Source organism: Botrytis byssoidea (genome assembly GCF_014898295.1).
Source record: "Botrytis byssoidea strain MUCL 94 chromosome Unknown BBYS_011, whole genome shotgun sequence".
Classification (NCBI taxonomy): Eukaryota; Fungi; Ascomycota; class Leotiomycetes; order Helotiales; family Sclerotiniaceae; genus Botrytis; species Botrytis byssoidea.
Genome location: NW_024065852.1, coordinates 853,277 through 867,200, shown reverse-complemented (window position 1 = coordinate 867,200; position 13,924 = coordinate 853,277). Strand labels below are relative to the sequence as shown.

The 13,924-nt window shown below is 43.6% G+C and overlaps 3 protein-coding genes across 3 annotated transcripts; all 3 read left to right on the top strand.

Annotated features, from left to right (window-relative positions):
• Positions 1 to 3,820: 3,820 nt before the first annotated feature.
• EAE97_006297 (uncharacterized protein) lies at positions 3,821 to 5,586 on the top strand (the record flags this gene model as incomplete). The annotated part of the gene is made up of 4 exons (XM_038876810.1): positions 3,821 to 4,000; positions 4,076 to 4,180; positions 4,400 to 4,788; positions 4,884 to 5,586. The coding sequence occupies 4 exons, from the start codon at positions 3,821 to 3,823 to the stop codon at positions 5,584 to 5,586; spliced, it is 1,377 nt and encodes a 458-aa protein (XP_038732517.1).
• Positions 5,587 to 6,257: 671 nt separating this feature from the next.
• On the top strand, positions 6,258 to 7,989 carry EAE97_006296 (uncharacterized protein; the record flags this gene model as incomplete). Its single annotated transcript, XM_038876809.1, has 3 exons — positions 6,258 to 6,296; positions 6,364 to 7,143; positions 7,330 to 7,989. 3 exons carry the CDS (start codon positions 6,258 to 6,260, stop codon positions 7,987 to 7,989), a joined length of 1,479 nt encoding a protein of 492 aa, XP_038732516.1.
• A 2,822-nt stretch (positions 7,990 to 10,811) lies between these two features.
• On the top strand, positions 10,812 to 13,388 carry EAE97_006295 (uncharacterized protein; the record flags this gene model as incomplete). Its single annotated transcript, XM_038876808.1, has 2 exons — positions 10,812 to 11,498; positions 11,550 to 13,388. The coding sequence occupies 2 exons, from the start codon at positions 10,812 to 10,814 to the stop codon at positions 13,386 to 13,388; spliced, it is 2,526 nt and encodes an 841-aa protein (XP_038732515.1).
• Between the last annotated feature and the right edge of the window lie 536 nt (positions 13,389 to 13,924).

Sequence of the window (13,924 nt, the reverse complement as noted above, 5' to 3'; positions counted from 1 at the left end):
GACGAACTCAATAATTCGATAGTATCAAAGCTAAATTACCAGACGATAGCTGGAAAGATCTGGATCTGGATATTGTGACGGTAGTCTTCATCTTTCGAGTGCCTGGGGTCGTTATGTGATATCATTCACAGCTCTGGCATGAATTCCAGAAATAATACATATTGTGATATGATCTGACAGTGTACTTTTCTTTCAAAGTAGATATTACTGTAAATCTCCAGCCACCTCGAACTGTTCTTTGTGGGGGAGAACTAGCGCCATGACAGTATGATTTTCGGCTCTGTCTTTCAGGGGCATCAATTGTGTAACGCAGGGCATGAGGGAATAGTGGGGATGAAGTGAAGGTATTTCTCCATCCTTGTTTCAACTAGTGTTTGCATTGCAGATGCAGAGCACATACCCTAATCATTCGCGATTGCATTTCCAAGGAGGAGCGGTGTCTATAATTGACGCAAGAGCATCAATTTCTAATATTGATAGCTGACTGATATGGGAAATTGCCATCTAAGGGACTAGATGTGCAGCTCAAGCCTCATGAATATCCACCAACGACGGGACTCTTGTTGACGAAGGGGTCAAGAAGCCTGCCAAGAATTGTGCTTCCCGATAGAAGGGTCCCAAGCTACTAGAAGGAATCCACTTGCACCCTGGGCCTGATAGTGTGAAGGTACAAGGTCATAATTGAATACTACATCTATATGTGTACAACAATGACTTATACCACTCATGGAGAGAGACCTGAGCTGACCCTTGAATTTTTAGCATTGGATATTTGGAATGAGAGGCTTGAACATTTCTGCACTTCCTCTGTTGAAGTCCGCAACGTCCGATAGACCAATTTCCTAATCATTCCTTAACGGCAGGTCTGAATTATGCGAATCCAAAAATGGCATAGATCTCCTACGACCTACCCAATGGGTATCAAGGTACTGTGAAGGACGAGTCTTTAATAACTTGGGAGATGCTAGGCGAACGCCGTCCGCATTTCCGGTATGGAAATATAGCAAGATTGACATTGAAGGGCCGTTGCCACGAGGTCGGGAACTTAATGCTTGTATATGCAAAGAGAGAAAACTATATTTTGATTTCCATTCTGGTGGAGTTTGATGGCAGCTTCTTAGTGGATAAGGGGAGGTGGGGCTAATTGGCTCTGCTAGTTATCATTCATCAAAAGGGGGGGCGGCCCCAAGCCGTATCAAGACACATCCGGCGTCTGCTAAGTCTCAAGTAGACGTAGTACAGACCAGTGCATTGAGGTGCTTTTCTAGAAGCTCTGCGATTGAAGGTCAATCGAACTCTCATGGTATATGTTGCCAAAATCTCCGAACTCACAGGACGCGTATTGAAGTCCCCGCGAGCCGTGTCGTGGAAGCTTTCTCTCGGTGCTTTTGCAAAGAGCGAAGATATCTGATTGTAGCACATATAGAGTGGCACCCAGGGGATATATCCCATGTATCCAACAGTTGGTTACACAATCTTCAAAACTGGGCCCTGAAGAGTAAGGTAAGGGTGTTAATGTGGACTTCCCAACCCGAATATGACACACATTTGAAAGAGCGATATTTTATCTCCGGATTTCCTCATTGAAGTTATCACCCAAGCTATCACCGAATCGTGACAGCAAATGGTTACAAATGGTTGAAACATAATACGTTATGCAATATGTATGAAGAAATCTAATTCGGAGATGTGGATGAGTTGCCTCGGCTGTTCGGCCTACAGCCAGCAGACGAATTACAAACAGACGATCATGTAGGGAGCGGGAAAAAAAAGACGAAAAATTGCCCGTTTCTGCTTCCCCTCTACTTCACACGTAGGATCTGCTAGTGGTCTCAAGGTGGTTCAATCACCCCCTGTTTTCACTGCAATAAAGAAGCGAAAACTCTGTCTCCAGATTTTCTCTCACTAGCTGAACTACAAGGTTGGAATTTTGTGGCTGCAACTGGATTCGGAAAATATTCGCATCAGTTCTATTGATACAAGAGATGATATCAAAGCAATACCTAGGATTTGAAAGATCTACTGCTCAAATAAGTGAGAGTCGTTCAGCCCACGAGGAGGGATGGATATGTTGGTATCAGCCTCAATAATCTTCAAGTCTGTGTGCAAAATCTTCAGATGGCGAAGATACCATACCCAGGTAAGTTGGAAATAATGGAAACGAAACGAACCAAATTTCGTATTTACCCATATCTACTCAAAATGCGGATTAGATCGGAAATAGGATCCGGGCAGCGGATAATACCCCGATCCGCAGGGGCAAAATTGAAATGTATTCGTAGGGGTTCACGCAAATTTTCAATCTATCTTATGCTCTATTTTTCTCGACGGCTTTGGCATGCGGCATGCGGCATAATTACGATATTTTGAGTCATAATTCTCCAAATTTTCGTCTTGATATGACTCAACATTACAAAGATCGGCTTGTCGACGATACATTGTGGCGGCATGGCAGCTGTCACTCAGTAGGTCTCCCGTCTCCCGTCTGGCAACAACCGTGCGATGCCCATACAATGGCCAAGAGTCGATGGAGTCGATAGAATACTCCAGACAAGAGGGGAGGAATAGATGTTCGATTGGTTCACCGCAACAAAGTGTGATACTGACAGACTAATGAGTTCCTTGGAGCGACGGGATAATTTAGCTTCCGCATTAGGATATTGGTAATCACGTACGGCACTTTCACAAGGCTAATCCCAGGAATTGATCAACCAAGCAGAAAACAAATGCCGTGCAAAGTAGCTGAGTTGATCTCTTGCCCTGTTGTGTTCTATCAGAAAGCTTAAAGGCTTGCCAGTTGGACCAATACAGTAATGATGTGGCATACTAAGTAAGCATCTCTATCGGTACTCGTATTACATCGAAGATTTTGAAAACAGGAGAACAGTTGATATGATCCGGCTCGTCCGGCAAGAACAGTCAGCTTTTGAATTTGATGAGCAAACCTTGGTATGATCATTACACAAATTTCGTGGTAGTTCAAGCTAATACTTATTACATCTGGGTCCCGGTTCAATCAGTCTGGTACCTTGAGCCTAGGTAGGTAAGCTCCCTTGATCCCTACTCGTACATTTGGATACAATTACATTTGGAGGTCACGCATATGAACTTCCGAAAGCGTCACTAAATGGTGGCTGATGATTTCAGCATCTAGTTAAGTAGCTTATTGACAGGTGGAACAACCTTGACTAGCCTCGACAAGCACGTTGGCAGCACACTATCCATTTGCATAGGACTTGGGATCAGCGTATCAGATTGTCAAATCCGTATCCAGTGCTGGTACCTAGTAAGTATTACTACATGTTACTATACGAAGTACAGTGACACCAACAGAATCTAAGAACGGCATTGTGTTCCTTTTGGGACGTCTCCGATGATTAAATGGTAAACTTCTCGACGCTTTGATCATGCCTTGCTCTCCCGTCTTTCCATGCACAATAGCAGATCTACTTTTCCAAATCCACTCTGGGGCAAAGTGACCGAGATTCTAGATTCTAGATGTATACCTGAAGTTCATTTACATACCTGGTACCTTGCGTTGAAAGGATATGAATGCTTTTTTTTCAAATGTGATCGTGGGTCCTTCCAATCGAAGGGTTACACAAATAAAATTCATTCTTTTGGGTCCTGTACTCTCGAGGGGTTCATTTGAATTTGCCAGACGCATATTATCTACTAGTCTTTGCCCACATTAAGGTTCGAGTTTTGACGTTCATTCCGTCGTTGTGTTCGTGGAGAAATTGGGGAAATTCCTGGAGGTCACATTAGCTGCCAGTGCCACTATCAACACAACTGGTTATTGCTACTGCCAACTGGAAAAATGGAGTCTTTGGAGTTATCGGTACGGGCGGATTCACATGCGGATAGAGGGCCACAGATCCAAGGAGTCGTGATACTGTTTATTGTGTTGACTACACTGTCCGTTTGGATGCGAACATATTGCCGAGCGGTTGTTATCAAAAGTTTTGGTTGGGATGATACACTTGCTGTTATTGCTTGGGTTAGTTTTCTCTTTGGCTCTCATATGCTTGAAATGACTATGAAGTGTTCTGCTTGCTAACTGGGTTTTCAAAAGGCATTTTTTATGGTATATTCTACATTCGCCCTCTCAGCTGTAACTTATGGAAGTGGTAAACATATCTGGGACATTCCAACTGAAGATGTCCCAATCGGTCTCAAGGTAATCAAATCTTTCAATTCTTACTTGGTTATACTGCAGTCCCTCTTTTCTATACCAACAGATCAAGCCTTCAGCATCGTATACGAAAACAACAATGAGACCTCTTTGTTTTGAGAATGTTCACATAACAAAGATATCCCTGACTCCTACGCTCACTCGGCTTGGTCTCTTTTGAAATGGCAATGTTCCCCCACTGAGCTTTTTCTGACATCTCATCAGTATTGGTGGCTATGCGAACCCGTCTACGTCGTCTCCAACATGGCCCTCAAGCTTTCTATTGCAGTCTTCCTCCTGCGCCTTTCGAACGTACCACTGCATCGCTACATCATTCTTGGTACTCTTGTGTTGTGTGAAGTCGGTGGCATATTTTACTTTCTTGTCTTCATTTTTCAATGTCAGCCTTCGAACTATTTCTGGACCAAGTACACGAATGGAACAGGAAAGTGTATAGATGCCAATGTTCCGGTCGATGCGGGATATGCATATAGTGCTATAACTTGCGCCACGGACTGGATTTTGAGTTTGATCCCGATATGGGTGGTGTGGAATCTCCAGATGACACCTAGAGATAAGATCAGTGTGGCAATTATTCTGTCCATGGGTGCTATGTACGTGTTTTCACTCCTTATTACCACAATAATGATCTTTGCTTTCGCTTATGGCTCTGGAGGGCTAGCATGAAACTTACATGATTATCATATAGTGCCTCTACCGCAACCATAGTTCGCATTCCATACCTTCACGATCTTTCAAATATAGCCGATTTCCTCTGGGCAACAGTCGATGTAGCTATCTGGTCAACTGTCGAAACAGGCATCGGCATTACGGCCTGCTCAGTCGCTACTCTACGCCCTCTCTTTCGCAATTTCTTTGCACGCACCAGGCTTTTTGGTAGCTCGACTAAAGGTCTTAGTAACCCAAGTAAAGCTTGGGGTGGTTATGGAGATGCTAAAAGCGGTGGATACATCAAGCAAAAAAGCCAGAATGCGAACCTGGGAGGCTCGAGAATGGCCAGCTTGGGGAGGGATACCGATGATTGTAAACTAAGAGACGATATTCCTTTGCATTCGGGTGTCACAACAACAATTGCAACCGGGAAGCAGAACACTACCAGCGATATTTACGATATTTCTTCGGATGAACAATCGCAGCATCAAGATGATGTGAAACCGCACGAGATCGATTTAGAACTTGGAAACCCTCGGGGGAAGCCACATAGCAAGCGTATATCCAAGCATATAGGCAAATTTAGTGGAGGGAGGGGGACAAATAGAGATACGAGTGATTCGAGGAGTCTGAGTAGCGAAGAGGACTCTGTTTGGGGAATGGGCATCACGAAGACGACCAATACCAAAATCAGCAGTGTTCGTATGAGTAAAATAAATGGAGGTAAAGGATCGTCATAATTATAGCATTTTTGGTTTGGGTTAGCGATGTAAGATTATAATATGATGATGATGAGCAGATACCTCGACGGGATCGAATCGAACTCAACTTCACGAATTTGGGTATAATAATACAACACCATTGAAACGATTGCAAAGTCATTGCCCGTGAAAACTCTGCGTCTTATAGTCTCAAAGCCCTGGTCGTTATTCTTCCTGAGAAGTAGTTACATTGTAACTAAAGTGGTGTTATGTTGAAAGGCTTCAATTACACCGCAGACGGGCAGTTTGACATAGATTTTACCTAGTGGCAGTCTTCCCGCACACAAGCGGTTCCCATCGTGCCTAAACATTGCTACACCACCAAATTTATGGCCTTTTTAGTACTGTTGTATTCATTGTGGGTAACTTGGCCCGAGTACACAGTCGTGCGGGGAATGCTAGGGGCCAATTACAACCTCGCTTTGTCTCACCACCAAATGTCACAAGAAATGTTCAGCTGAGAAATAGCTGATAAGGACTTTTGGGTGATACATAAAAATGTGCTCAAATGAGGGGTAATAAGCACTCGCTGAATTGGCTTAAATCGTGAGCTTTTCCATTCGAGTATTGATGGTTTGTTGATTGCATTTGCGTTGAGTTTGCGATTGGAACTCCAATTGAACTGCACAATTTTATTGTTTGAATTCAAAATGGCGTTAAATAATACAGAGAAGAGGATGGACTTTGTGGTGAGATCAAATTTCATGTGGTTATCATTGGAGTTGATGGCGAGATATTTAGCTAACAGCACTCCAGACATTTCAAAACACAATTGATGGCAAATCGTGCAAAACAGCACAAAATAGACATAGCATCAATCCAGCTACCGGCGAGCCCAATCCTGCAGTTCCACTCTCTACCATCACGGAACTTGATGAAGCTGTGCGTGCAGCGAAGATAGCTCAAAAGTCCTGGGCTCGTACCTCTATCACTGAGCGTCGCGCTATCATCCTTGCATTCGCTGATGCATTCGCATCCTACGAATCAGAATTCGTTGACCTGGTCATCATGGAACAAGGGAAGGCAGGATTTCTCGCTCATGATGAGTTTGCTCGCGGTTTGGCCATGATTCGAGAAACCACCGAGCTCTTGCTTACCGAAGAAGTCGTTGAAGAGACCGATACCATGGTCGCAAGTGTGAGATACGTCCCGATTGGAGTAACATGTGGAATCGTGCCTTGGAACTACCCGATTCTGCTTGCGATGGGAAAGCTAGTGCCTTCGGTGTGGGCCGGGAATGCAATTATTATGAAGCCCAGTCCTGATACGCCATATTGTGGACTTAAGATTGTGGAACTTGCAAACAAATTCTTTCCTCCAGGAGTAGTGCAGGCCTTGAGCGGTGGGCACGAATTCGGACCTATGTGTACTATTCATCCTGGGATTGACAAAATTGCATTTACTGGGAGCATCGCAACGGGTAAAAAGGTTATGGAGAGCTGTTCTAAAACGTTGAAGCGAGTTACCTTAGAGTTAGGTGGAAATGACTCGTGTATTGTATGTGAGGATGTTGATATCGCAAATATGGTTCCCCAGGTATGTCAGAGATTGTTTTTTCATTGAATTTTACTTTCTGTCTTCGGAGGTTGGCTAGCAGCCATGCTCCTGAAATGCTTGATTCGATATAATCAACCTATAAAGGAATCGAAGCCAAGTATGATAGTTTGGTCCTGACGATGCTATTTTCTCACCCCAAACGGAGCTAATCAACACTTGAACTAGGTCGCCCATCTCGCATTACTGAATTCTGGTCAAATTTGCATGGACATAAAGCGTCTTTACGTCCATGCAGACATTTACGACGAGTTCATGTCAGCTCTCGTAGCTTATATTCCTAAGCTAAAAGTTGGGCCTGGAGCTGATCCCACAAGCTGGGTGGGCCCGTTGCAGAGTAAAGCGCAAATGGACACCGTTCAGACTTTCTACGATGACATCACAAAGAATGGGCTTAAAGTCGCTCTTGGGGGTTCAAATGATAGCATTAAATCGAACGATACATTGAGCAAAGGTTATTTTGTCAATCCAACCATCATTGATAACCCGCCCGACACCGAAAGAATCGTGCAACTCGAGCCTTTCGGTCCCATTTTCCCTGTTCTCAAATGGAGTGGTTCAGATGAGGATATTATAGACAGAGTCAATGATACCAATACAGGATTGGGGGCGTCGGTCTGGAGCAAAGATATTAAGCGAGCTGAGAAGATGGCTCGGGAATTACAAGCTGGAAGTGTGTGGGTGAATGCTCACTTTTATCTTAGCGCGAAAGTTCCATTTGGGGGGTTCAAGAATAGCGGTATTGGAATGACATGGGGTTTAGTGGGATTGAAACATTGGTGTAATGCACAGAGTGTCTGGTTGCCCAATGAGAAGGCCAAGATTTAAGATTCAACATCATAATCAAAAAAAAGGTAGTTTGGAGGAACCATGTACCTAGGAGCAACAGTCACCGACTCAACTTATCTAGTTCTCTCTACTTTCGAATGCCATGCGCTTTGCGTAGATTTAATTCTGGTGTAATTCCTGCACTTTTCGAAATAAGACCATCGCGGTTTTCCCATGCTCCCTCTTGCGGTGTGTTGTGATTCCTATGTCGGTATTGACACTATAACCATATTGAAGTTCCATTGCTTGTCTGGAAACTTTGAGCTACCATTGTATGCGAAGATATTCTCTTAGGAATTGAATCTTTCAACTAGACATGTGCAATGGCTTGTCACTCATGGAACCAAACGACTGCAGCTTCACTCACCAATATTGATTGCAGTGAAATCTCAAAAACCACTGGACAGGGGATGAAGTACTGCATATTTATCAGTGAATCTACTCTCGTGCGATCTTGACTGGTGAAGTTACTTATTAGTACTTCAAGCACATTTTAGAGAGCCCTAACCGGAAGGAGGTTGAGCCGACCCGCCAGGCTCTGGGTAATCTGACTGCACAACAACGTGTCCCGAGAAACGTGTTTGTTTTCTCATTCGAGCTTCCGATATCCCTTTCGGAGTTCTTACTGTGAGCCAGTATTACATACTGCTCTTTCCCCTCAACGCACATCATAGAGCCTGGAAATGCTCCTCAGCTTTATTTCTCTACAAATAAGCGTTGACTGCAAAATGATGCGAAGCTATTTTGCATCCATTCAGGATTCTCAAGAAAAGAATCTATGATCCATTGAAGTTTCTAAATTCCAATATCATGGAACAGATCTTATATCTCCAACGTGGAACCAAACTTGCGAGCAATTAATTTCTCCTAAGTACAACAGCAAATACAGTTCGAAGGTTTTATTTCCACAAGATCTTATGTCAAAAGCGAATTGTGGCAGGAACTTCTTTTGACTTTTGAATTGTGGTCTACTTCTGCCAATATCAATGGGGTTTCACCTCCAAAATGAAGAGTGAGCCTTATGGTTCAAGCTCACTTTCGACGCTGGGATGCTTTTGCCTCACTACTACCCTATCAATCTCACAACATGGGGGGACTAGCAACAAGACAAGTTCTCGCCATTTGCAGATCTAAATATCGCTTAGTAGCGTCTCTTGCTAAGTAGTTTCACATACAGGATTGTGGTCTTCGACAATCACATCCATCTTAATTCTTGCTGTCGTATGGCATTCATTCTAAACCTCCAAAATTTCTATCATAAACTTGATTTTTCTATTCGACTTGCGCTGTCACTCAAATGGTCAAGAAAATACAACTATCTGCACACTCTTCTGAAGTTTGACAACATTTTCGCACTTATTCACCTTATCGATTTGTCGATCGATCATGGTTTGATTGAGCGGATTTAACGAAGGTAAGTTTCTCTTGGCCCTTTTGAATGAAGCGCAATATTATTTACATATGCCTTATTATTTCGCAATGTCTCGTTTCATATGATCATTTGATTAAGGCTTTGAGCTCTGGTGAGAAGGAAAAATATCTCGTTCAAAAGTCACTTTAGCAGTCGTCGTCATATGTATTTATTGCAAAGTGCGATGGTATTCAACAAGACTTGTGTCTAGTGTTACTGAGATCTGGCGACGGGCAATCGATGGTTGATTGCACATTAGTACTCCATGTCCCGCTCTATTGCTAGTGCGGATGAGTACGCGCTTCTGAAGACACATTTTCCCTGTTGAAAATGACACCACAAGGGGTCCAAGGTTCAAATGTTGCTACAATTTGGATGCCTTTTATTTGACACCACAAATTTTTATTGTGGCTGCGGTGGAGCAATATTTGGTGGACTCTTTTACTGTCGAAATTTCTTGATGCCATTGTCGCTTAAACAAGGAGAGTCTTGCTAGTGTCATCCTAGTCGCCCGTGGCTTCTACTCGAGTGAGTACGCCCAGTCATTGAATATTTAGCCGTGCAACACTATGAGATGACGATTTTCCATATTTTTTACTATCATTTCATATATATCATCTCTTAGATAGTTCTTGGTAATGCCAATAGTTTGAGCTTATGTCTTGCTGTTGTCCTTTTGGTCTATGCTTATGCTGCTGTCACCATTGTCAACACTATCACAGCCAAAATAGCGGGGATGTAATCACTCCGTTGATTACGGTGAATCAGGATTCCAGTGATTCTCTTCAACCCCACTTCCATGCCCTCCTCCCTCCTCTCTAAAATTTCCCAAGCCTCTATTTAAGGATCGGCTTTCACCCTGAGAGGGCATGAGTCTTAAGAAGCAAACCACATTGTAACACCCAGAAGTCTTCGAGACAGAAGAACAACTTGAGCACTTATCCTTACCCATACTTTACGATACTTTATCCAAACAATTACTACCAGACCTCATTTCAAGATACCTATATTCTCACCGTCTTCATCCTTACCATTGCGCTATTCGATTCTTAAACCTCTTATCTCTTGTTGTTTTGTTACTCCCACCAGCCCCCGTTGGCCAGCAGTTAAGGATACCTGCGTTCTGCAGCTCCCTCGCTTCATTGCAAACAGAAGGTTGGTCACAAACACCTACGTTCATATTGTATTTGTATTTAAAATCTTTCTTTCGCTGTTTGCTACCTTAGCACCATCTTGCATTTCTTCATTGAGCTATATCTAATCCACTTCTATTTAGGCCTACTCCAACTGCCTAAATCATCTTTTCCACTCGTATTATTAGCAAACACCACGACCATTCTTCTTCATCTGGTCATTTGACCATCTACAAATTCACTCCCACCATATCATTTTTACGGAAATTACATAAAAAATGTCCGAGCCCACCATTCCATTTTCTCCTAACAAAGTCGACTTCATCGACACTCCTCCTACCTCTCCACGTGACCATGAAGCCATTATGTCAAGTCCATCTCCCCTCGTTATTCGAACCTCGAGCCCCGAGAAGTTCAAGAGGAAAGTGGCGTCGGTATTTGCGTCGCTTTATGACGAAGAGCCTACTCCCAAGTGCAAGACCAAGCCTAAGAAGGTGATCAAACTTGCTTCCCCATTATGGAAAGATACCGCTTCTCAAGTTGTTACTGGAAATGAACCGGAAGTTGAAGAGAACAAGGAGACAATTGAAAAGCCAGGAGTTGATCGCATCGAAGTGGTCGACGGAGATCCCGCAAAGGAATTGTCTCCATCGGTGGACTCAACAGACATCGAATCGCCCGGGAAAGCCGCGGAGGAGCTATCATCAATGGCTTTTGCACAACCAGAACTCACTGAAGCAATGATATCCTCTTCAATCAATCCTGATACGGCTCCTACAGTCTCAGTTGATCCAATCGAAGCCATCCATAGCGCTAGCTGCCCTGCTGTGACTGAAGCCTCTCAAATGGAATATGTACCTAGCACCATCGAAGGAGACGTCGAAAAGTTTAAAATTCGTCACGAGTGGACTGGAACATGTGACTTTGATCTCATCACTGAGAAATCCATCGAACTTCAGAAGAAGGCAAGTTTCACACAGAATATTGAATGCGGTAACTAACTATTCACTCAACAGAATCAACTCGACGGTCTCATTCTCTACCGCAAGGCACTTATTCATGACATGACTATTGCGCCTCATGATCCCTTGATTTACATTCGTCTTGTCAACCTTGACGCCAACCTTGCCTTCAAGGACACCTCGTCCCATTATGCGTATCGCGCTCTTATTCTTATCAAGGCTGGTCTTCAAACCATCACTCCTCAACAATCTGAGCTCTCCCGCTTAGTATATACCGCTGTTGCGACTCGGCTTTACACGAGCTCGACAGTAATTATTATTGACGAACTACAATCGATGTGTCTTCAGGCTTATCGTTGTCTGGTCCAAGGTCTACTGCATTGTGCGGCATTTTGGGATGGCTTGACGGTGGTCAAACTTGGTCTGGAGGATTTTCCTGACGATTATGAATTACTTGATCTTCAAGATTTATTGTTGGGATCTTTCCAGAATAGACATGAAGAAATAGTGGAAGACGCCAAGAATGGGTCAGTTGACAACATCATTGCAAGTAGTAGACCAGGATCGATTTACCAGAAAAAATACCCGTGGATGGCTCCAAAGCTTTTTGTCCGAACACCCCGTTTGGTCAGACAAGTCAACTCTACATTTGGTGTTCTCAACGCAGAAGTCCGACCTGTGGTCTTCGGATCTCCAGGTATAGCATCAAAATCTAAATCGCTTTCTGATTTTCCTAAGAACGCAGATGTTGGACCTCTAGGTATTTTCGCCACACGCGACATCGAGGAAGGAGAATCCATTCTAGTCGATAAGTCATACGCATGTGTCTCCAATATCCCACCTTCGACTGGACAATTCTGTGACGCATGTCATGCTCACCTCGCTCCCCCTTTCGTACAACCAGCTCAGATCTGTCGACCATCATGCGGATGTGACATATCGTTCTGCTCCAGAGGCTGTCATGATCTTGCCATCGGGGGTTATCATAAGATTCAGTGTGGTATCGATCTCACCTGGCTCTACAAAACTGGCGCGTCTCGAACTGAATGGGACCCTAGGATGTTTTTACGCGTAATGTGTATCGTTCTAAGCACACCTGGCTGGTCAAAAGATTCGACCCCTCAGAAGAACCCTTTGCAACACCCGCTGCTGGCGAGGTTGACAGCTAATTACGCCAGTGATGACGAACAAGTTGTTCGTGGCCAAAATTGGTCCTACCAGGAGAACATAGTCGCACCTACCCGCATTCTAAGTGATCTCGGCATTGATATTTTTTCTCCAGTCAAGAAGATACACGAAGGCAAAATCAAGCTTCTGGCCAACATCTGGACTCCGGAGCTAATCCAGACCATATACTGGCGCATGCTTAACAACGCTAATAATAGCAAAATTGACATTTCTGGCCTCCAACTAGATGAATCATTCCGTTCCACTCGTACGCCCAACTCGGGACCTACAATGGTGCACTTGATCGTAATCAGTCCTAACTATTCGTTCTTCAACCATAGTTGCAGATACAACGTGATGTGGAATGGTACATGTTTAAACGGAGCTCAGGACATATCGGCACTCCTAGCTGGAGACGGACCAAACCAGGAGGTGCTTAAACCTGGAAGTAGTAGCGTGAGTTGCAGAGCCATCAGAGATATTAAAGCAGGTGAAGAGTTGACGATTAGTTATGTGGGTGACCCTATGGGCGGTTACAGCCCTGAGGAGATCGAAAAACACCCCAAATTAGCCATTGGACAAACAGAAGATGGGGCCATGAGTCATAAAAGAATGATTACTCGTATTAATTTGATGAAGTGGTTCAGCAATGCTGGATGTGGCTGTGGACAATGTGCCGAGGAAAATGATTCGGGAAGAATGCGAACGATGATCAGGGTTGCATGAGGAACACGATGTTGAGAGGAATTGTTTTGGTGGGAGTTACTAAATGGAATTTATTACTTATGGGAGCATTGTTTATTCATTCGATTAAGTGGTGGAGTTGACTTGAAGCTTGCGTTGGATTTAATATGGAGATTGCGATCGTCGAGATTGCATCTCTTCAGCGATGATGTTGAGGATGAATCAGAATGGCAAACTAAAATATAGTAGCCTTAGATACGTATATTAAATATAATATGAAGGGAATGATCTTGCGAGCATGGCAATAGAATTTTGACATAAGTGCTTAAATGCGACATCTTTGCGCATGGAACTTACTAGCCCAATGAAATATAAAACTCGAGTGTCCTACCCCGTCAGAATCTCATGGATGAAATAGTAGTAGGATCTCATCCACGTGAAGTGGAAATACTTATAAAATACTCATCCCGCTCTTCTGTCCTCTAAGAATTGAAGACGAACAACAACGCCCAGCACACCAGTGCATCTGGACAGATGGCTTAACATATAACAAAAAGTGAGAGTGTAAAACATTTGGT